Source organism: Nicotiana tabacum, chromosome 1 (assembly GCF_000715075.1).
Source record: "Nicotiana tabacum cultivar K326 chromosome 1, ASM71507v2, whole genome shotgun sequence".
Classification (NCBI taxonomy): domain Eukaryota; kingdom Viridiplantae; phylum Streptophyta; class Magnoliopsida; order Solanales; family Solanaceae; genus Nicotiana; species Nicotiana tabacum.
This window is the reverse complement of record NC_134080.1, coordinates 125,228,233-125,249,229: the sequence shown is the minus strand read 5'-3', so window position 1 is coordinate 125,249,229 and position 20,997 is coordinate 125,228,233. Positions and strand designations below refer to the sequence as shown.

Sequence of the window (20,997 nt, the reverse complement as noted above, 5' to 3'; positions counted from 1 at the left end):
ATCTTATGATTACATAATTAAAATACCGACCAACTTTGGTCATTTTTTTTTGCAATATTTTTTTTTCTGAATTTAATTGACCGACCAACGTTGGTCGGTAATTTCAGACCAACTTTGGTCGGTATATTAAAACGACCATCAAAATACGGTCCAAGCATATTTGGTCGATAATTGGCCATAACCAACCAAAGTTGATCGGTTTTTTGGTCGATATTTACGAGATTTCTAGTAGTGTTGGCTGACCGGCCAATTTTATAATTTGCCTTTTGCTATCGCATCTTTATGCAAAATTGCACTGTGCAACTGCCTTTCAAACACTCTTATTGTGTAAAAACTAAAATAAGTTCTGCGGTCACCGGTTGGAGGAGTTATTACCATACTAAAAAGCGCGACTGCCAAAGGCGCAGGTAATCTTCCAGAAGTGTACGTGGCAGAAAATTAAGAGAATCACATGCACGTATTTATTTTGTTTTTGAGCCAACTGCAGTATGCCTTGATGGAAGTCCACCAGCATATCATCTGCATCCGGGACATGGTGGCGGGCTGAGCAGCTGGATTATCGTCTTGGATGTTAGTTACTACGTACTACTTAATGCTTCTTATTTACTTATTTACTTTTCATTTTTAACTATATATGTTCTGCTTTATTAATTCGGGGGAAAGTTCATATTTATAGGCTGGCGGTTGGTGCAGCAGTTTCCCAGATTGCCTTGATCGTTCAGCTAATTTCTCAGGTTCTTCCAAGGATATGGATCGCCGGGCCTTTTTTGCTGGGCTACTTTCTAATATTTCCGAACAAAATCCAGGTGAAGTTCATATATATTTTCAGTTATATTAGCTTGCTTTTCTTTTTCTTTGTATGCATTAAAAAATATCCCACTTCTTCTAACTGCTAACAATATTGGAATTGGTAGAGTTTTACAACTGGAACAGGGCGAGGGTGAAGTATTGTGATGGTTCATCCGTGATGTTGAACAAGTTAACCCCGTAAGTAGTACTACTGCATATATCTCTCCAATATATTGATAAATATCACTAATGGTTTGGTGATTAATTCTGTAATATTGTTTTTCTGATTGGAAATTGCCAAATCTACATTAGGACAACAAGCTGTATTTTAGAGGGTCAAGAATATTCATAGCAATTATGGAAGATTTATGGAGAGGGAATGCAAAATGCTGAAAATGTAAGACTATCGTATTTAAGAATCATGATTACAAGTCACGTAGTATGTACGTACCTTATTATATTTTGTCTGTTTTCTTCTACTAATTTGCTAAATCTTCACCCAAAAAAAATTGCAACATATAATGTTAGGCAATTTTGAGCGGAAGTTCAGCAGGAGGATTGGCAACAATTTTTAATTGCGATAAGTTTAAATCCCTCTTGCCCAATGATGCAAGAGTTAGGTGTGTTGCAGATGCAGGGTTCTTCATCAATGGGTGAGCCCTTCTTATTATATATTATGTTCTCTATTAACTCTATTGCTGTCTAATTTATGTCTATGCCATTGGCACATTTCATTATTTTTGCAGGAGGACAATCTCTGGCACTTTGGATATTCAAGAGATGTATGAGAACGTTGTTGCTTTACATGTGTGTCACATCTTCTTTTTCTTTTAGTAATTTGGTATGCTTAAGAAGTAGTTGCAAGTTAATTATATTCTTCTGTTTTACTACAATAGTTTTTTTCCCTCTCGTTCTTAGGGATCAGCAAAGAATTTGCCTTCAGCTTGTACGTCTACAATGGAACCAGGTCTGGTAATTAAGAGTTTAAGTTTTTTTTTAACAAAAATCTTTTTCCTTGTGCTATATAAATATATTGCTCTCTAACACTACTTTTCATTAATAATGGTGCAGTGCTTTTTCCCTCAGAATGTTGTTCCATATATTCAGACTCCAATTTTTATAATCTATTCAGCCTATGACTCTTGGCAGGTCAATGAGACATGCTATTTTTCCTCATTTTAAAAATCTTGTTCGTGATCTTTCTGTAGTTTTTATAAATTCTAAAGTAAATTCAATACTGATCCAACACTTTTTGACTCCAGATTAATAATATTTTGGTTCCTGAATACCTCGATCCTCAACGTGTCTGGGACCCATGCAAAAAACAAATAAGTAACTGCACATTTAGCCAGCGTTTAATTATTCAAGGTTAGCAATTCTCTGGTGACTAACTAACGCATACCTTCCATTCACGTATCTATTCTCCTCTAATTCTTTTTAATTTGGTTCTTTCTCTTTTGACTACAGCTTTTGGACTGGAGTTCTTGAAGGTTTTCGAGGGACTAACACCTTCTTTTACGAGGGGTTACTTTATCACTTCTTGTCATTCTCATGGTGCAATTTTGTCGACGAATCCAAGATTACTCCATAAGGTAGTCTTATTTCTTTTGTTTTATCGATATAAAGTTTGAATATATGCACTTTATGTTTTGACTTTTATCATGCGCCTATTATCAATATTTATGAGTTAATAACAGATTTTGTTGTAATTTTTTATCTGTGCAGACACTTGCGGAAGCTGTTGGGGATTGGTATTTTGATAGAGCAGGATTTAAACACATAGACCCATACCCTTGTGCTAGAGATTGCAAGTGAACTTCTGTAACGAATAGGCTTGCAGATGTTGTACCTGCCGCTTATTTGGTGATATGTAGCTATTGAGGAGTAGCTGATCGTGTAGTAAAGATAGTTTTTATGCATTACCCTTGAGTCCTATTAGATTTAGTAGAAGTTTTAAATTATTCGGTTTATCCCATCTTAAGTTTTAACGGGTTTCAATTTAGTCCAACTGAGGAAGTTAGAGATAGTGGAATCCGATGCTGCGGTATTAGCTGTATTTATAAGGACAAGTGTAGTGATTTCTGTTATTCTTAATGAAAAACCGTATCCTCCAACTCTCTCGTTGCTCTCTTTTTCCTCTTTCTTCTTGGTTTAGTAAATCTAATCATACTATTGAAAGCTGTAGATAGATAGATCTAATATTGTGGCCATATAAAAAATTCCTTCTTTTTTCAGTTAGAGAAAATTCTATTGACATTTTAGTTTTTGAACACATAAATCATTAATTCTTCTGCTCTCTCTTCCTTGTTGTGAGTCTGTTTAGTTATAGACCATGATTTATTCGAAATAGTGTAACCTAAACTTTGGATTCCTTCAAACTGCATTAATTCTTACACAATCAATTACTTTCGCTCCCTCGACTAAGAAGCACAACATGGTTGAAACAAGGTAAAATATTTTCTAAGCCGGAAAAAAATGGAAAGTACTCTCATTTACTCCCAACAACAACCTGCTTCTTCAAATCTTAAACCTCCCAAACCCCCAAATATCCCTACAAACTCAGACGCAACCATCACTTCCAATAACAATCCAATAAGAAACATGATTATTGACACACTCGAACTCAATACCTCTACTACTGTTTCTACTCACAAATCATATCTTCATACCCTAACCTCTACTAATGACAATTATTCACCTCATACTGCATATGAACCTCCAAGCCTTTCCATGATGATTGATGATGAATTGGAGGCACCAATCGATGCCTCTAATTTTATTCCACTTTCAATGAAAGAACAAAGTAGAATTTATAAACCTTGGCAAAATGCAGTAATTGTTAAGGTTTATGGTTTTAAGGTAGAACATCAACTACTTCGCAAAAAATCTATACCTTATGGCAACCCACAGAAAATCTACCTCTCATATATTTGTGTTCAGATTTCTTCCTCCTAAAGTTTCAAAAGGAAGAAAATAAAAATCGTGCCTTACATAATGGCCTTTGGTTCGTTTTAAATCATTTTCTCTCAGTTCGACAATGGGAACCAAAGTTTATGGCTTCAGAGACGAAAATAAATTATTTTGCTATATGGCTACGACTACCGGAATTACCTACTGAATTTTATGATTTTCATATTATTCAGAAAGTGGGTAATAAAATTGAAAAATTACTAACAGTGGATAATTGTACCTCTTCAACAACAAGGGGTCGATATGCTAGGCTATGTGTTGAAATACCGTTGGATCACCCTTTAAGAACCCATGTTTATATTGGAAATCATAAGCAAAATATCTTTTATGAAGGATTGAATTTGCTATGTATTAAATGTGGTCGGATGGGGCATAATCAAAGAGTATGCACCTACCAGGTTCAAGATGAACATCGTATTGTTACTACTCCTATCAACATATCAGCCATTCCTAACCCTCCCCACAATCTATCAACGGAAGAATGGAAGACAGTGCAATTCCAAAGAATTTTTTTTTACGAAATCTAATTATAACACTGCCAATCATTTGCCACAAGTACCTTCTTTAGCTCTTAATCTAAGAGCTTTTCAGGTAAGTCTTCATCCATTACTCCTCATCTTCTTTCTTTTACGCAATTAACAATTAATAACCCTAATACTATACCTAGTACCCTGACAACCTTTAAAGAGACTATAACACCCACTTTAACCACTAATCAATTTGATACACTAATTACTACTGATTTGGATAAGCCTGATCTACTGCCTCAACAAGCAAAAGCAAAAGATACAAAATTAACTTCTTCAAAATACACTCAAGTGTCTATTTAATCGACCCAATCACAGCTTGGTCTTCATTCAAAACCTATACAAAACCGTGAAAATGGCCACGTAAGCACACTACAAATGCAACCACACTATCCAAACACCCCTTCATCAACACACATGCAAACCCTAATACAAGACCTACCAAACTATACCACATCCGCTTCAACCTCATCATCTTTCCCTAACCCTAATTTGATAATTCCCATGCAACTAGACAATGATAGTTTGCCCACCTATTCAAACCATACAAACACACTGCCACCATATCAATTATTCCAACCGACCCTCTCCTCTATTGATACAAAATCTCCTATAATTCTATCAAATCCGGACACAACTACTCAAATTCCACCCAACAATTCAATTAATTCATTCTCCAAGTTCCAACATACACAAGATGTTTTCCCCAAATCTAAATTACTTATGGAGACAACAATCCACAACCAACCAGTCCACTCATCGTTTGCTACACAACCACATACCTCACTCCCTTCCTCTATCATACTTGATAATGGAACCAAACACCATTGTCTACACTGCACAGACTCCTATGCACCAACACAACTCACCTCTTGGCTCGAGACAGGTTTACAGAGTCATGCTCTTACTTTCACGATGGAAGTCAACCATCAAGAGGTGGCAATTCTTATAAACCATCCGAGGGACCTAACTCAGTAGTGATGGAAGGCATGCAATTAGGGATAGAGATTTACGGAAGGTACCATTGGTCAATGTCACAGGCTCCTTATCTTGGGCCATACCATCAACCTCCTCTCCCAACACCATATTGGGACCCCTTCATCTTCACCCACACTTTCTTCAGATGTCGTTTTATCCAAACCCCAATATTGCCGCTCCATGGATCCAACCTTACTGGGATCCTCCACCACCTCCAATCTCAGTTTCATTACCCACCCACTCTCCATCACACAGTCCCAATCTAGTAGAACAAGACCAAAACTTTCAAGCGGAACTAGATGCAACAGTCATTTACAACAGAGAAACATGTCCAATTCATGCATTTCTAGATGGAATAAGGGTCTTTGTCTAGAAGGAGGAGTACGAAAGAAAGATATACATAAGGTGTCCTACAAATCTCCTAACGACATCATTTCGTCTAAGGCCAACTACAAATCCAGCAGTGGGGAAGTATGTATCACGACCCCAGTTCACCCTCAGTGAGCTGCCGTGACGTCACCTAGTCTCTACGACTAGGTAAGCCTAACAAGTGCGGAAATTAAATGGAAACTTGCGGAAATATAAGTTAAAAGACAAGGATAACCAAAAAGGAAAACAGTATATAGATTGCCGCTCGGCATATACTGCACAACATCTCAAACTGTTAAAACACTATCCCAAAACCCGAAAACTCACGGAACATAAGCTGAGAAAACACTACATAGTTCTAATCTCCGGAATGTCTAACAAGAACAAAAGTACAGAAGGGCTAAATACTAGATGCAAGAATAAAGAGAGACTCCTCATTCTGCGGACACGACAGATATACCTCAAAGTCCCGTAGAATCGCCTTGCCTCAAGAATGATAAGCTTGAGTAGAGGTACCTGGATCTGCACATGAAAAACATGCACAGAAAGGGCATGAGTACACCACATAGGTACTCAGTAAGTGCCAAGTCTAACCTCGGTCGGGTAGTGACGAGGAAGGTTAGGGCCCTACTGAGGTTAAATAAAAATATAAGGGTTAGCAGTATGAAATAAAGCAGTATAATTAAGTGCAACAGTAAGAAAATATCATAGAACGGAAGGAACAACAACAACTAGTACAGAGACCACAAACCACGGAAGAAACACAACTCAACACAAAAATAACAAGCGGGGCACCTTCCAGGATACCGTCCTGTAGTCCCAATTAAAACTATCCAGTGGATCTTCTCGGGATACCGTTCCATAGTCCATCATATGTATATGTCCGAAGGATCTCCCGGAATCCCATCCCGTAGTCCAACTATCAATGAGCGGGGATCTATCGGAATCTGATTCGTAGTCCTAAATGTAAATACCCAGTACTGGGGGAATCTACACGGTGCATTCTCGTAGTTCCATATAACTGTGCAGGGGGATCTACCGGGAGTCTAACCCATAGTCCCAAAGTAAACAGACAATGGGCAGTTACCGGAATCCCACATCCGTAGTCCCAATGTAAATACACAAATAGCAGCAAGAAGATATTCAGAAATTGGAAATTTCATATCAAGGCATCAAGTAATTCTAACCTAGCATGCTGCACGTAGTTAAGGTAAAGCATGTTTAACAATAAGGCAATGAAATCAATTAGACATGCTCTCCTAAACTAACAACAGGTTTAATTGAACAAGTAATCAAAGTAGGAAAAGAAACATGCTGATAAATACTTAGTGAAAACCAAATTTTCCAACAATTTTGCACAAGTACGCACTCGTCACCTCACGTACAAGGAAATTCAATTAGCAAATACACCAATCCTAAGGGTAAGGTCCCCCACACAAGGTTAGACAAGCCACTTACCTCGAACCGGCTCAAAAATCAACTCGAAACCACGCTTTTGCCACGAGTATCCGACTCCAAAGGGCCCAAATCTATTCAATTTAATTGCATATTGTAAATAACACCTCAAGTAACTGATTCTAGAATTAAATTCTAAGCTAATATGCGAAATTACGTAAAATGACCAAAATGCCCCTCGGGCCCACGTCTCGGAATCGAGTAAAATTTATGTTTTCAGAATCCTCACACTCTCACGAGTCTAACAGTATCAAAATTATCCCAATCCGATGTTAAATACCCAATCAAAGCCCAATCTCTTGTTATAAGAACTTTTCCCCCCAATTTCTACCAAAATTCCGAAATTAAAGGATAGATTTAAGTGTAGATTTATGGAAATTAGTCCAAACCGAGTAAGAATCACTTACCCAAATCGCCCAGGTGAAAATCCCTTCAAAAATCGCAATCTACCGAGCGCCCAAATCCAAAATATGAATTATGGTCTAAACCCTCGATTTTGGATTTTAAAAATCAGCCCAGGGATTTCCTTAATCGCGATCACGGAAGGCCAGTGGCAATCGCGAAGAACAAAACTTACGCGCCTCAAATTTACCTTACGGGAACGCGGAACCCCATCCGCGAACGCGATGCTTAGCTCACTCAGACTTACGCAATCACGGTTGGCTTTACACGACCGCGTAGAGAAACATTTACAACAATACTGCCGCCTTATTTCTTCTACGCGAACGCGGCCTAGTCCACGCGTTCGTGATTCAGCACTTCCCAAAAGCTATGCGTTCGCATTTCTCTCCACGTGAACGCGAAGAGTAAATTTCCCTATGCCTCATCCAAGCCTTCACAATCGCGAGCCTCCTCACGCGATCGCGATGAAGATAAACCTGCAACAAAAACCAACAACAAATCTGATCTTTCTCCAAGTCCAAAAATGGTCCGTTGTGCATCCAAAACACACCCGAGGCCCCCGGGGCCTCAACCAAACCTACCAACATATCTCATAACTTCATTCAAACTTGTTCCAACCTTCGGAACGCTCAAAACAACATCAAAACACCTACATTTCATCGGATTCAAGCTTAAGAATTCCAAAAACTATAAAAACACGCTTTCGATCAAAAAGTCTATCAAACCTCGTCTGAATGACCTAAAATTTTGCACATACGTCACATTCAACACTATAGAACTATTCCAACTTACGGAATTCCATTCCGATCCTCGGATCAAAATCTCACCATCGAACCGAAAAATTCCAAAATTCAACTTTCGGCATTTCAAGCCTAAATTAGCTACGGACCTCCAAAATACAATCCGAACATGCTCCTAACCCTGAAATCACCCAATGGAGCTAACGGAACCATCGGATTTACATTTCGAGGCCGTCTTCACACTGTTCCGACTACGGTTGACTTTCCAACACTTAAGCTCTCATTTAGGGACTAAGTGTCCCAAAACTCTCCGAAACTTAAAATCGAACATCCCGGCAAATAAAAATAGCTGAAACAAGTTCAGGGAAAGCAGTTAATAGGGGATCGGGGCGTAAATTCTAAAAATGACCGGCCGGGTCGTTACATCCTCCTACACTTAAACATTCGTCCGTCCGTGAACGAGCATAGAGACATACCTGAAGTAGTGAAAAGGTGAGGGAAACAGCTGCGTATATCCTGCTCGGTCTCCCAGGTTGCCTCCTCGATCGACTGACCCCGCCACTGAACCTTTACCTAAGCAATGTTCTTTGACCTCAGCTTTCTGACCTACCTGTCCAATATTGCCACTGGCTCCTCAACATAAGATAAATCCTTGTCCAACTAGACTGAACTGAAATCCAACACATGCGACGGATCACCGTGATACCTCCAAAGCATCGAAACATGAAATACCGGATGAACTCCTGCCAAGCTGGCAGGTAAGGCAAGCTCATAAGCAACTTCCCCAACACGCCTCAATATCTCAAAAAGGCCAATAAACCTCGGACTCAACTTTCCTTTCTTCCCAAATCTCATAACGCCCTTCATAGGCGAAACCCGAAGCAGAACCCGCTCTCCAACCATATAGGAAACATCACGAACCTTCCGCTCCGCGTAACTCTTCTGTCTATACTGGGCTATACGGAGTCTGTCCTGAGTTACCTTCACCTTCTCCAAAGTATCCTGTACCAAATCTGTGTCCAATAGTCTAGCCTCCCCTGGCTCAAACAAACCCACCGGAGATCTACACCACCTACTATATAAAGCTGCATACGGCGCCATCTGAATGCTGGACTGATAATTGTTATTGTAAGCAAACTCCACCAATGGATAGAACTGATCCCAATACCCTCCAAGCTCAATCACACATGCACGAAGCATATCCTCAAGAATCCGAATAGTGCGCTCGGACTGTCCGTCCGTCTATGGGTGAAATGTTGTACTCAACTCTACCGGAGTACCCAAGTCACGCTGAACGACCCTCCAAAATCTTGATGTGGACTGAGTACCTCTATCCGAAATGATGGAAACTGGAATACCATGCAGACGAACAATCTCCCGGATATAAATCTCTGCCAACCGCTCCGAAGAATAAGTGGTACACATAGGAATGAAATGAACGGACTTAGTCAGCCGATCCACAATCACCCAAATAGCATCAAACTTCTTCAAAGTCCGTAGGAGTCCAACTACAAAGTCCATGGTGATCCACTCCCACTTCCACTCTGGAATCTCTATCTGCTGAAGCAACCCACCCGGCCTCTGGTGCTCATACTTCACCTGCTGACAGTTGCGGCACCGAGCTACAAATCCAATTATATCCTTCTTCATCCGCCTCCACCAATAGTGCTGCCTCAAATCCTGATACATCTTCGCGGCACCCGGATGGATGGAATACCGCGAACTATGGGCCTCCTCTAGAATCAACTCTCGCAGCCCATCAACATTGGGTACACAAATCCGACCCTGCATCCTCAATACCCCATCATCACCAATAGTCACATCCCTAGCATCACTGTGTTGAACCTTATCCTTGAGGACAAGCAAATGAGGGTCATCATACCGCCACTCCCTGATACGGTCAAATAAGGAAGACCGAGACACCACGTAAGCTAGAACCCGACTGGGCTCCGAAAGATCCAATCTCACAAACTAGCTGGCTAAGGCCTGAACATCCTTTGCCATAGGCCTCTCTGATGCTAGTAAATATGCCAAACTCCCCAAACTCTCTGCCGGGCGACTCAAGGCATCAACCACTACATTGGCCCTTCCCGAGTGATAAAACAAATAGTGAGGCAAGCCACCCAATCTCTAATGCTCATATTTCACCTGCTAACAATTGAGGCACCAAGACACAAACCCCACTATATCTTTCTTTATCCTTCTCCACTAGTAGTGTTGTCTCAAATCCTGGTACATCTTCGCGGCACCTAGATGGATGGAATACCGCGAGCTATGGGCCTCCTCAAGAATCAACTACAGAAGCCCATCAACATTGGGCACACATATCCGACCCTCCATCCTCAATACCCCATCATCACCACTAGTCACATCTCTGGCATCGCTGTGCTAAACCATGTCCTTCAGGACAAGCAAATGAGGATCATCATACTGGCGCTCTCTGATATGATCAAACAAGGAAGACCGAGAAACCAGACAAGCTATGATCCGACTAGGCTCCGAAATATCCAACCTCACAAACCGATTGGCCAAGTCCTGAACATCAACTGCAAGAGGTCTCTCCCCAATAGGAATAAATGCAAGATTGCCCATACTCACCGCCTTCCTACTCAAAGTATTGGCCACTACATTGGCCTTCCCCGGATGATAAAAAATAGTAATATCATAGTCCTTTAGCAACTCCAACTATCTCTGTTGCCTCAAATTGAGATCCTTCTGCATGAACAAGTGCTGGAGGCTACGATGATCAGTAAACACCTCACAAGACACGCCATAGACATAATGCCTCCAAATCTTCAATGCGTGAACAATGGCAGCCAACTCCAAATTGACGAGAAGTATAAGCGATCACTCTACCCTCCTACATCAACACACACCCTATACCAACCCGAGAAGCATTGCAATACATGGTATAAGAACCTGAAGCTGATGGCAAAACTAACACTGGAGTTGTTGTCAAGGTAGTCTTTAGCTTCTGAAAGCTCGCCTCACACTCATCCGAACACCTAAAAGGAGCACCCTTTTGGATCAATTTGGTCAAGGGTGATGCAATAGATGAAAATCCCTGAACGAGCCGACGGTAGTAACCCGCAAAACCAAGAAAGATACAAATCTCTGTGGCTGAGTGTCACAACCCAAACTGATAGGCCGTGATGGGCACCCGATACCTTACTCAACCGAGTACCAACGTAATGTATCTTTCTTATTACATCATTATATACACGTGACATACATGATCATTTTTAAATTCAAAACATAGTCCAACAAGGTCGTATAATCTTTCACGTGCATGACATATGTCTACAAGCCTCTAAGAGTACATAAATGTCATAAAGGTCGGGACAGAGTTTCTCCATACCCAACAATACACGTCTAAATCATACTAACCAAACACGCAACTCCAAAGCAAATGTAGTGCACCAACATCTTCCACTGAGCTGATAGCCTACTTGGAGGGAGGTCCACCCGTCTGTTTGTCTGAACCTGCACGCATGAAATGCAGCGCCCCCAGGAAAGGGACGTCAATACGAAATAATATACCGAGTATGTAAGGAAATATACTGAAAGCTGAAACTAAACTGTTAATATAATAACTGAAAATGATTGGGAGTCAAAGATAATATGAAGATGTGCTTACCTGCTGATACTAACTCAACTCTCTCAATATACTAAGTAAAATAGTTGTCCGGCCTTATCCGACCTTATAAGGCTCGGTATATATATATAACTGTTCTGTCGTAGTAGGCTCACTCATAGGCGCTCGGCCATACTAGGCTCTGTATCTCGACCAACTGGGCTCACTCATAGGTTCTCAGCCACAATAGGCTCGGTATATAACTTACCATCTGATCAGAGATTGCCCAATAGAGGCCTGCCCATCGATTATAACTCGATGGTAATGAAAATACTTTTAGTACTGTATATATGTAAACTCTCTACTCTTTTGACTGGAAAAAGGAAATACTCTATGGAATATGAAGTTCTGATAAGAAGAATATCGTAACTTGCGAGACTAGCAAAATATACGTAAATTCCGGGATACAAATTTTTCATGCTTCATTATCAAACTTGTGTAATGACAAGATCATTCCAAAATGAAGGAGGAGCTTATCCTTAATATACCTATTTCTTGAATTATATGAACGAATCTGCTTCTGCGAAATATGAACGAAACTACACTTGGGTTTCCTTGAAATTGAACGAACTTGCTTTTTGCTTCTAATATTTGTGAGCTAAGGAATGATTTTAAGCTGCACTTGTTTCCAACGTTTTTTAAGTTGGTTGAAGCTTCTGTTTCTTTCAGAATGCATATAGAATTGTAATCTCTTCAAATTGTAAATATCACATATGTATTTTAATGGTTTGCATTCTTTATAAAGAGAGTGGGCCCTATTCTTTTGTATGACTAAGCCAACTAATGTTCTTAATATGCCATATATAGGTAAGCTTTTAAGAGTTACATTTTTGTGACTTTTGTGGCTGCCACATTACTAGGTATAAATTATTCAATATTTATCCACTTATTACTTAATTGGGTAATGTCTCGTTACTCGATAATTAATTAATTACCCGCAACATTAAGAATTATTCCCACTTACTTAAAATACTACTCAGTTTTCACATACCTTATACATCCTACTATTATGGTCATGTGGTACCTCGTATGGTACTAGTCCATAAATACCGAGTATTTTAGCTCGGGCCGTATTTTATCCCAACATGCCAAACTTGGATGAAAATTCATTTTATTTTACTTGCTTCCCTTCTCACCTTCACGAATTTACTTGTTACTTGGTTGAAATAGCATAATCCTTATAATCTCCAAATAATCTTTTCCTTGGACTGATGTCAAATACCTTACGGCAAATTCATCGTATAATACTACAGGGTGAAACATCATCGTAATGTAGTACTGCGGGACGTGACATCTCACTTCCGGGCTCTCATTAATTTATTTATGGCGTACTTTCATGTACGAAAATATAGGGTATAACATCATTCCCCCCTTTTGGAACATTCGTCCTTGAATGTTGAATGATGCACTTATCGTTCTCATATCCCGTAGCTCTTGCGAATACTTTAGTAGTCCTTTTGCCATCTAGGCAACTGTTCTGTGAATAAGTCCAAAGGTCAGGGCATTCCCCCCTTTAAACGTCTTTCCCACGCTATGACTTGTGATCGAATTCCTTCCAATCTCATAACTGGTGCTACCTCCCATCATGCAGCCTCTACGATACTGACCTTGTAAGTGTGCTTATACGACTCTCCTCTCCCTTTTCCTCCAATTTTTAGCCAATCCTGAAGTTCTCCTCTTTTTTTTTGCCGAACTTACGAATATTGCTATATCTTATTTTATAGACCTGGTTATCCATTCGTATGACTTTACTGCATCTATATAGGTCATACTATACCATAACTCTTACCTCGACTTCTTGTTACTGAGGTCTGCTACCAAATCTCAGGTTAGTTTTATTGCTTATCCCATACGTATAAATCTATGTCATCTAATGCTTCCACACTACTGTTCATCTTAAGAATGACGACCTAATCACTTCTCCTACTTTATAACTTTTATCCATCCATTGTTGATTCACCTCAATTTTGATCCATAATGCACCCTAATAACTTAACCTTTTATGTAATATTGCTGCTAGGGTTCACGTTTTATCGGGGAACATCTGAAATGATTAGATTGATCCACCTGGGGCGATACCCTGCTTTTATAACCGTATCTCATGGCATCCCAATGTGATTTACCTTGTGTGGGTATTTTAATCATGTCCAATTCATGAGATCCCTTTCTTTTATTCGTCAGATCATTACTCAATCGAAGGCCCAAATGTCATTTTTTTGTCTATTACACCCTCATTCTATTAACAGGGCAGCATTCCATCTCTTCTGAATGTTATTAGTATTAGACTCCTTTGAGTTTATTCAGGCTATACTGAACTTTCTATAACTTAGAGAAACCATTACCTTTCTTCTTTTATGGGTTTTAATCCCGAGGACTTATCCGTGTATTGGTTCAGATAAATCCATTTTTTATCAAAAATCAAAAACGAAGAATTTCATGACTTTATTGACCTGACTAGGAAAAAAGAAGTTTTTCAATTTTTTATGATACTTCTTAATTGTTAATTGAATGAAATTGTAATGGGTATGAATTGACGTAGATGCTTTTATTTTATTGGACCACTATCAATTCTTTATTCGTCGAACGAGTAGTTTAAACCTATCGATTTTGGATATCATTTATCTACTTTGAAACCATTACTATTATTATAACTATAATATAGAAATCCGTTTTGTTTTCAATCTAAATTAAGCTAGGAGTCTCATTAACCAACCACTAGTTTGAATTGAACAAGCAAAAATATCATTCTTTTTGATCCGAACTAAGCCTTCGTAATTCGGAATTTATTTCGAATTTAGGGTTTATTCATTTTTTATTTGAGGTAAATTCGAAATTGTTCGAATTGTGTAATCATCAATTACTGACATTGGTAAGCGTCACCATCTCACTCTCCCTTTCTCATCCTTACTCCTATCATAAAACTTTGTTGCTTTACTATACTTTAGCTTCGGACCTATACATATCTATTTATTTTATTCGTGTTCTTTCTTCAACTTGCTTACACCATAGATTTCCTTATGTTGTTCTGGAACACCAAGCGAGCCATCACATTGTCTCTAACTCTTCTTTACTCTCATAATCAGGCTTTTCGATACCTAGACCATAGACTAGAAGATATGCTACTGACGCCGCTGCTATCATTCCTGGATATTGAATCCCCGTGATTCTAGCCTTCTATCCCAAGTATGGAATATTCTCAACCTTCTGCTTTTGAGTATCTCGTACATTGTTCACCTTTACCTTACATTCCTTAATGCCTCACATCACATCTTCTATCTTTTTCATGACCTTCCTTCCACATAAGTATAATTCACATCCACGTCTTGAACTTCTATTATAATACATGCACCTTTTTACACAATCTCGTGAGGGCTCCATACTAATTTCTTATGAGGTTGGGACACTTCTAACAGGATTTATCATAGAGCCACTATAGAATATGGCTACTGCATTATCTCTCTTGTACCTTTGATAGTAAGAGTGATTATGTAATGTTCTCAATCATGATTTCTATAATTTTCAGGGTCCAATAATCAGATTCCCGATTTACTTCGTTGATGTATCTCTTTAGTTTTCTCCTTTTTCTGATCAGCCTTTATGTAGGCCTAAGCTACTTCCCGATATGCGGTTCATGGTATTAGTTATTACTTTAGCCCTTCATGGATGCTATGGAATATCCATAATAAAATTTTCTAACAATTCAATCCTTTGTCTATGATCTGGGCTAAATTCTTTCTTTTAACTTATACCGGAATCTTCTACGACTGTATGATTATCAACATATATGATGCTGCATGGATAATACTCCGAAATCTTAAGTGCGTTCATCACATAACTAACTCTGGATCATTGATAAATAATTCCTTTCATTCCATCTCAGTTTTATTTAAATGTAGGCAATTACTTTTCCTGGTCTTTCTGCCCCCTCGTTGTGTGCATACTTAACTTGTCTAAGTTCCCGTGCATGCTGGAATTTTTGTGCAACTCATATGGACTCAAATATTACTTTCGATTTTACTCCCCGTTCATTAGCCACATTAGGTGCCACTTTCTTTTGGAGTGCATACAATTTTGTAGTGAGATTATTTTTACCTGACCATTTCTCCTTCAAGCTATCATGTTTAGGTTGAAGCCTTATTCCTTATTTCCTCAGCTAGTCTTTCATTGTAGTACTTAGAGAGGACCCTCTGACTCTTGTAAAGATGCAAGCTTATTGCATCGTATACTCGACGGAGTTTGATGTTCGTCCTCGCTTATAATTATCTGTAGTTACTTATCTCCACACCCTTGTGCTTATAGGGTTTCTTTTGAACTGAAGTTTTGACTGTTTTCCCCGTGGCATTCTCTTTTATTTTCTTAATACTCATACGGTACCTTTAACTACCCCAACTCCTATTTGAATATTTCTCAAGTATTACAATGTTATGACTATGGGGCCGAATTCACTATATTGGGTTTTACTATATTTATCTTGCACGACCTGCTGATTTGTTTGTATCCTCTTGACTAGCCATAGCTAGGCTCTTCCTGAATCAACTACTAACTACTCGTTAGCCCATCTTCATGTCAATATTCCGTGAAATCTTTCTTGGGTTATTTCCTTAGTCTTAACTTATGTCTCGCACTGGCTCCTTAATTATCAATAACTTCTTAGGCAGGATCTCTTACTTCTTCTCCTTGACGTCGCGTTTGCATAATGTTCTAGAATTGTATCGTATCCGCGGGATTTAAATAAGTGCAATCTCATCCCTTTTATTTTTATCGTATTCTTCCTTTACCATTCCATAGTTACTAGAACCATTTAAATCTGACTTAATGTCACATCCCTCCATATTTCCCCCTTTAGGGGAGTACTAGGATTTAGTACTATGATGATCTACTTATAGATGTTTTACTTCTTCCTCTTTTACGTCTTTTCATATCATCGATGACCCTTACTCACATTGCGGAAATCTTTCTGTACCAAGGATGACAAAATTCCTTACTCGCAAGGGTGACACTTAGTGTAACTGGCACATACAGTCGCTTAAGCTTAACTTTTCTCACATTGCTTGCTTTAGGGAAGCGTCTTCCTAAATGATCATTCTCTGAATTTCTCATGAATCTTCTTCTGTTGTCCATTCTATCATTGCCGGCACAAAATCTGAAATTCTTAAGATGTCGACCATTATCAAATCACTTAATCCCTAATTTATGTTTACTTTGTCTTATTCACTGTGAGCACGTGGTTTTTGCCTCATACGAATTACTCCAAAATAATTTCCGAAATTAGATCTTGTCTTTAATTATGTGTTATTTTAGGAATTATTGGTTGATTTTTCTGATTGTTTGCATATGTTTGTGCGCATGTTTAATTTTATTAATGCATTAAAAATACAAAAAATATAGCATTTGCATTTAAGATTTGATTTTTTACATTTTTTGGAATCAATTAATAATTAGGTGTTTTACAAAAATGAAAATTCAAAAATAACATATTTTTGTAATTTTAGTCAAATTGTATGATTTTTTTTAAATTGGCATTTAATTATTTGTGATAATTATTAGTTAGAGTTAATTAGTATTTATTTTAAGTTAATTTGGTATTTTATAATTTAATTAGGATTTTAGTTTTAATTGTTGAAAGAAAAAAAAAAGAAAATTGAAAAGGAAAAGAAAATAAGAAGAGGAAAATCTGGTTGGGCCAATTTAGTCAGGCCCAAAACAAAAACCCACCCCAGACCTAATCCCCAGTCTAGCCCAACCTGTTCCCTGCCCGGTCCGCCCCTAACAGAACCAAACGACGTCATTTGGACACACTTTGATCAGGGCCGTTGATTTCATTCGATCGAACGGCCCAAAGCCTTGCCCATTACCCGACCCAACCCATTTCATCTGAGACCGATCCGGTCTTTAAATCACTCAAACGACGTCGTTTCCATTAGTCAGATGATCCAAGCCGTTGATCTCGTTTGATCGAACGGACTGGATCCAATTTCACCCCGGTATATATTTGTCCAAACAGACCCCACCCCCCTTATAACCCCCCCCCCCCCAGCTTATTTCTCATCCCCTCAGATACCAAATATAATGCCGCCCCACACCAGCGTTCTCAGCCTCATCGGAAATAGCCTTACGGCGGTTCCGATGACCCAAACCGCCCCAAAAATACACCCCAGAGCCCCCTTGATCCCCTCTTCCTGGATCTGTAACCCGTTACCTTCGAACCTGCCTGAATCCCTTCGAATATCGATTCAAAAGGATGAAACCTAGCGCCGCCCTAACTTTCTTCGGTGGCGGCGTCGACTCCAATCCCTCCCAAATTAACACCACACAACCCCCATGACTCCCTCATAACAAATCCATCAATGGTTTCCTTCGAATCTGACTGGAACTCGTCGAATTTAAATCTAAGATTCGAACCTAAAAGTTCAAAATCAGTTTCTATTAAGCCCGATGACATGCATCGATCCAAGCCTCTAGTTGTTGTGAGTAGAAGGTCGACTCACTACAAAACCGATGATGTTCATTTGTTCTTGATAAAGAACAAATGATTAGCATCAGTTTGGGGTGAGTCATAGTATCAAAGCCAAACCCAAGTTCGAGCCTCTCCGGTGAGTTCTCTCTTAGTCTTTGTTTATTTACATTAGTTTTATTCTGATCTTCGTCTTCCTCATCTCTTTTACTTTTCCTAGTCAATAAAAATTCGATCAGTACTCTGGTATAAACTATTTTTGTTCACTGTTTATTTATGTAGATTGGTTTTGTGGATGTGCTTCATATAATTAAGATATCAGAAAACTTTGAAATGGTATCTCGTTTAATCACTTAGGCAGAATAACTGGGATTAGTTCAATAATTTGCTTGAATGTGTATAATAATCAACTGATTATTATAAGTTTATGCAAGTGGTCACTAATTGAGAAGCTTCTAATAGTGGTAGGGTATATTTGCATTATCGAATTAACTAAAAATACTAATTGAGTGGATAATTGAGTGGACAATTAAGTGGATGATTAGAGAAATGAAAAGTTGAATTGGTAGTGGAAAATGCACTAAATGAATGCCCATTTAAGGGAGCTGAAAATCAGAAAAAAAAATTTCAAAAAAGGACACACAGAAACAGAGGAGAGGGGAAATAGAGCTTAAGATATAGAAAGAGAGCTGGAGAAACGACTAGAAATTACATAAGAAATTTCTGCAATCTTTTGATATAAATTGGTCTAAGTTCTGTTCTTTAAATTGGTTTGCTAGTCAGAATTTTTTTTTTAAAAAAGAAGTTCTGATTCTGGGTTGAAAAATGATTCAATTCTGAGAAGTTCTAGTTTGAAGTTGTTTTGATTTTTGAAGTTATTGTTATATTGCTGAAGATTAAAATGGGTTAGCTGCTGTTGATTATTGCCTCCTCACTCCCTCTTTGTTTTTTCCTTATTCTCAAGTACATGTTTCTAGACTTATCTCACATAAGGTTTCGATATTGCAATGAAATAAAATCCGAAGTTCCAAATGTGTCTTCTGCACATTCAAATCTATTAGTTTAGTTTTAGTTTTGTTTTTTAGTTAATTAACATGTCATATGCTCAACATGGGAGCTATTAGTCAACTTGCCTCTGTTGAAGTTAGTATAGCTTTACAGTAATTTTACTTACTTCTGAAGCTCATTGGTTATAGCTGGTTTTGAACTGCTGAAATGGGGAACTTGGTAGAATGCTGACCATTAGCTAAGTTTTGTGTTTAGGCCATGTTAGCTAAGTGTATGGTAGTATGGAAATATCAAGGAACCACAATAGTATATTTCGTCAAACATCGGAATTTTTGTTTTAATTCTGGTTGAGATAAGTGCTCTTGTTTGTATGTAATCTTGTATGATAACTGCTATTGGGATAACCATAAGTTAGAGGTAAATTGATATAGTCCATTATGTTTAAAGTATTGGAGTATTCTGAGAGGTTCAGTTGTGTATTCGTGGTATATGTAGTGTGAATTTGTCTATCAAATCAATTTGTAAACTAGTTTTCTTTCTTAACAAAAATTGCCTATTTTAGTTTAGGAGTGCAATTAGCCCATTTCTTATAACAAAATAATGTCACATTATTATAAGGTATAGATTTGGTTGTTGAAAATAGTTTTCACAAGTTTGGACAATAATTGGTTTGATTTTGTTCGTCTAAAACCCAATCGTCATAAGCAAATTAACAGAATAGTTAGGACTTGGACTAGAAATGAATGTGTAGAAAAGGATTGAGTTTATGAGTACTGATTTCGGCATTTTAAAAGAGGATATGCAAAGTTGAGTTTACTCTGGGTGGAGTGATGGTTATTTTATAAAACAAATGGTATGCATATCAGCTTAAGTTTCTCCCAACTTTACACATAAACTATTTTGCAAGTTTTAAACACATACAATTGGTCTCAAGCATAGGAAAAGAACAAACAACTTATGAATATGGTGATCAAGCTTTAGGCACATAATTAAATCAAGGGTACTGTTTTCGCGGTGTGGTTGTGATATTTAATTTCAAATTAGTTTTAATTATCTCCTTAATTCTTCTAGTTGAATAGTTTTGAGGCGTGCCATTACATATTTTGAATCATATAACCTATGGCCATCACTTGATGAATCTTAATTCTTTGGAAATCGAGGCGCGCCATTTAGAGAATTCCCATGGCCCTCGTATTAATGTAGATATAAAAATAATGAATATTTGTAGAGAAACCTTTAGGGCCGTTTAAAATATTATCATGATTGTGGAGACGTCCGCGTGACACGGTTACGATTTCTTTGAAAATAAATTAAGGTACGCGTCTGCGCGACTTTGACTAAGTTTTTTTTAAAAATAAACTAAGTGTTGTGAATCATGTACACGTACGCGTGACATGACTCTTGACATGCCAAACCACGCAAGTATACGTATGCGTAACTCGACAATTCTTTAAGTACGAGTAAATCACGTAATTAAAAGCGGTAAAGGTAAAAATGCATGTAGTTTCTAAACACGTAATAAAAAAAAAATTTAAGCCAAGTATAAATTGTTAAGAGACCGTGCTAGAACTACGAAATTCGGGAGTGCCTAACACCTTCTCCCGGGTTAACATAATTCCTTACCCGGATTTCTGTGTTCGTAGACCATTAAATAAGAGTCAACTTCCTCGA

At 38.3% G+C, this 20,997-nt stretch overlaps 1 protein-coding gene across 3 annotated transcripts; it reads left to right on the top strand.

The window, feature by feature from the left end:
* The first annotated feature begins 264 nt into the window (after positions 1-264).
* Positions 265-2,924, top strand: LOC107772777 (pectin acetylesterase 8-like). Of its 3 annotated transcripts, XM_075255705.1 has the most exons (12): positions 265-407; positions 488-570; positions 677-806; positions 915-987; positions 1,102-1,186; positions 1,318-1,442; positions 1,536-1,596; positions 1,708-1,756; positions 1,861-1,938; positions 2,052-2,157; positions 2,257-2,381; positions 2,515-2,924. In XM_075255705.1, exons 6-12 carry the CDS (start codon positions 1,394-1,396, stop codon positions 2,602-2,604), a joined length of 558 nt encoding a protein of 185 aa, XP_075111806.1. In that variant the 5' UTR covers positions 265-407; positions 488-570; positions 677-806; positions 915-987; positions 1,102-1,186; positions 1,318-1,393; the 3' UTR covers positions 2,605-2,924. The 3 variants fall into 3 exon arrangements, with proteins under 3 accessions (XP_075111806.1, XP_016447737.1, XP_075111840.1); XM_016592251.2 differs by having other exon boundaries at positions 280-570; XM_075255739.1 differs by having other exon boundaries at positions 280-582.
* Positions 2,925-20,997: the final 18,073 nt, after the last annotated feature.

Bases quoted from the DNA above. Each gene is read 5' to 3' on its own strand.
- LOC107772777 (XM_075255705.1), top strand. From the start codon at position 1,394: ATGATGCAAGAGTTAGGTGTGTTGCAGATGCAGGGTTCTTCATCAATG. The intron at 1,939-2,051 runs GTCAATGAGACA...TTTTGACTCCAG, and splicing joins CAGCCTATGACTCTTGGCAG to ATTAATAATATTTTGGTTCC. The intron at 2,382-2,514 runs GTAGTCTTATTT...TTATCTGTGCAG, and splicing joins ATCCAAGATTACTCCATAAG to ACACTTGCGGAAGCTGTTGG.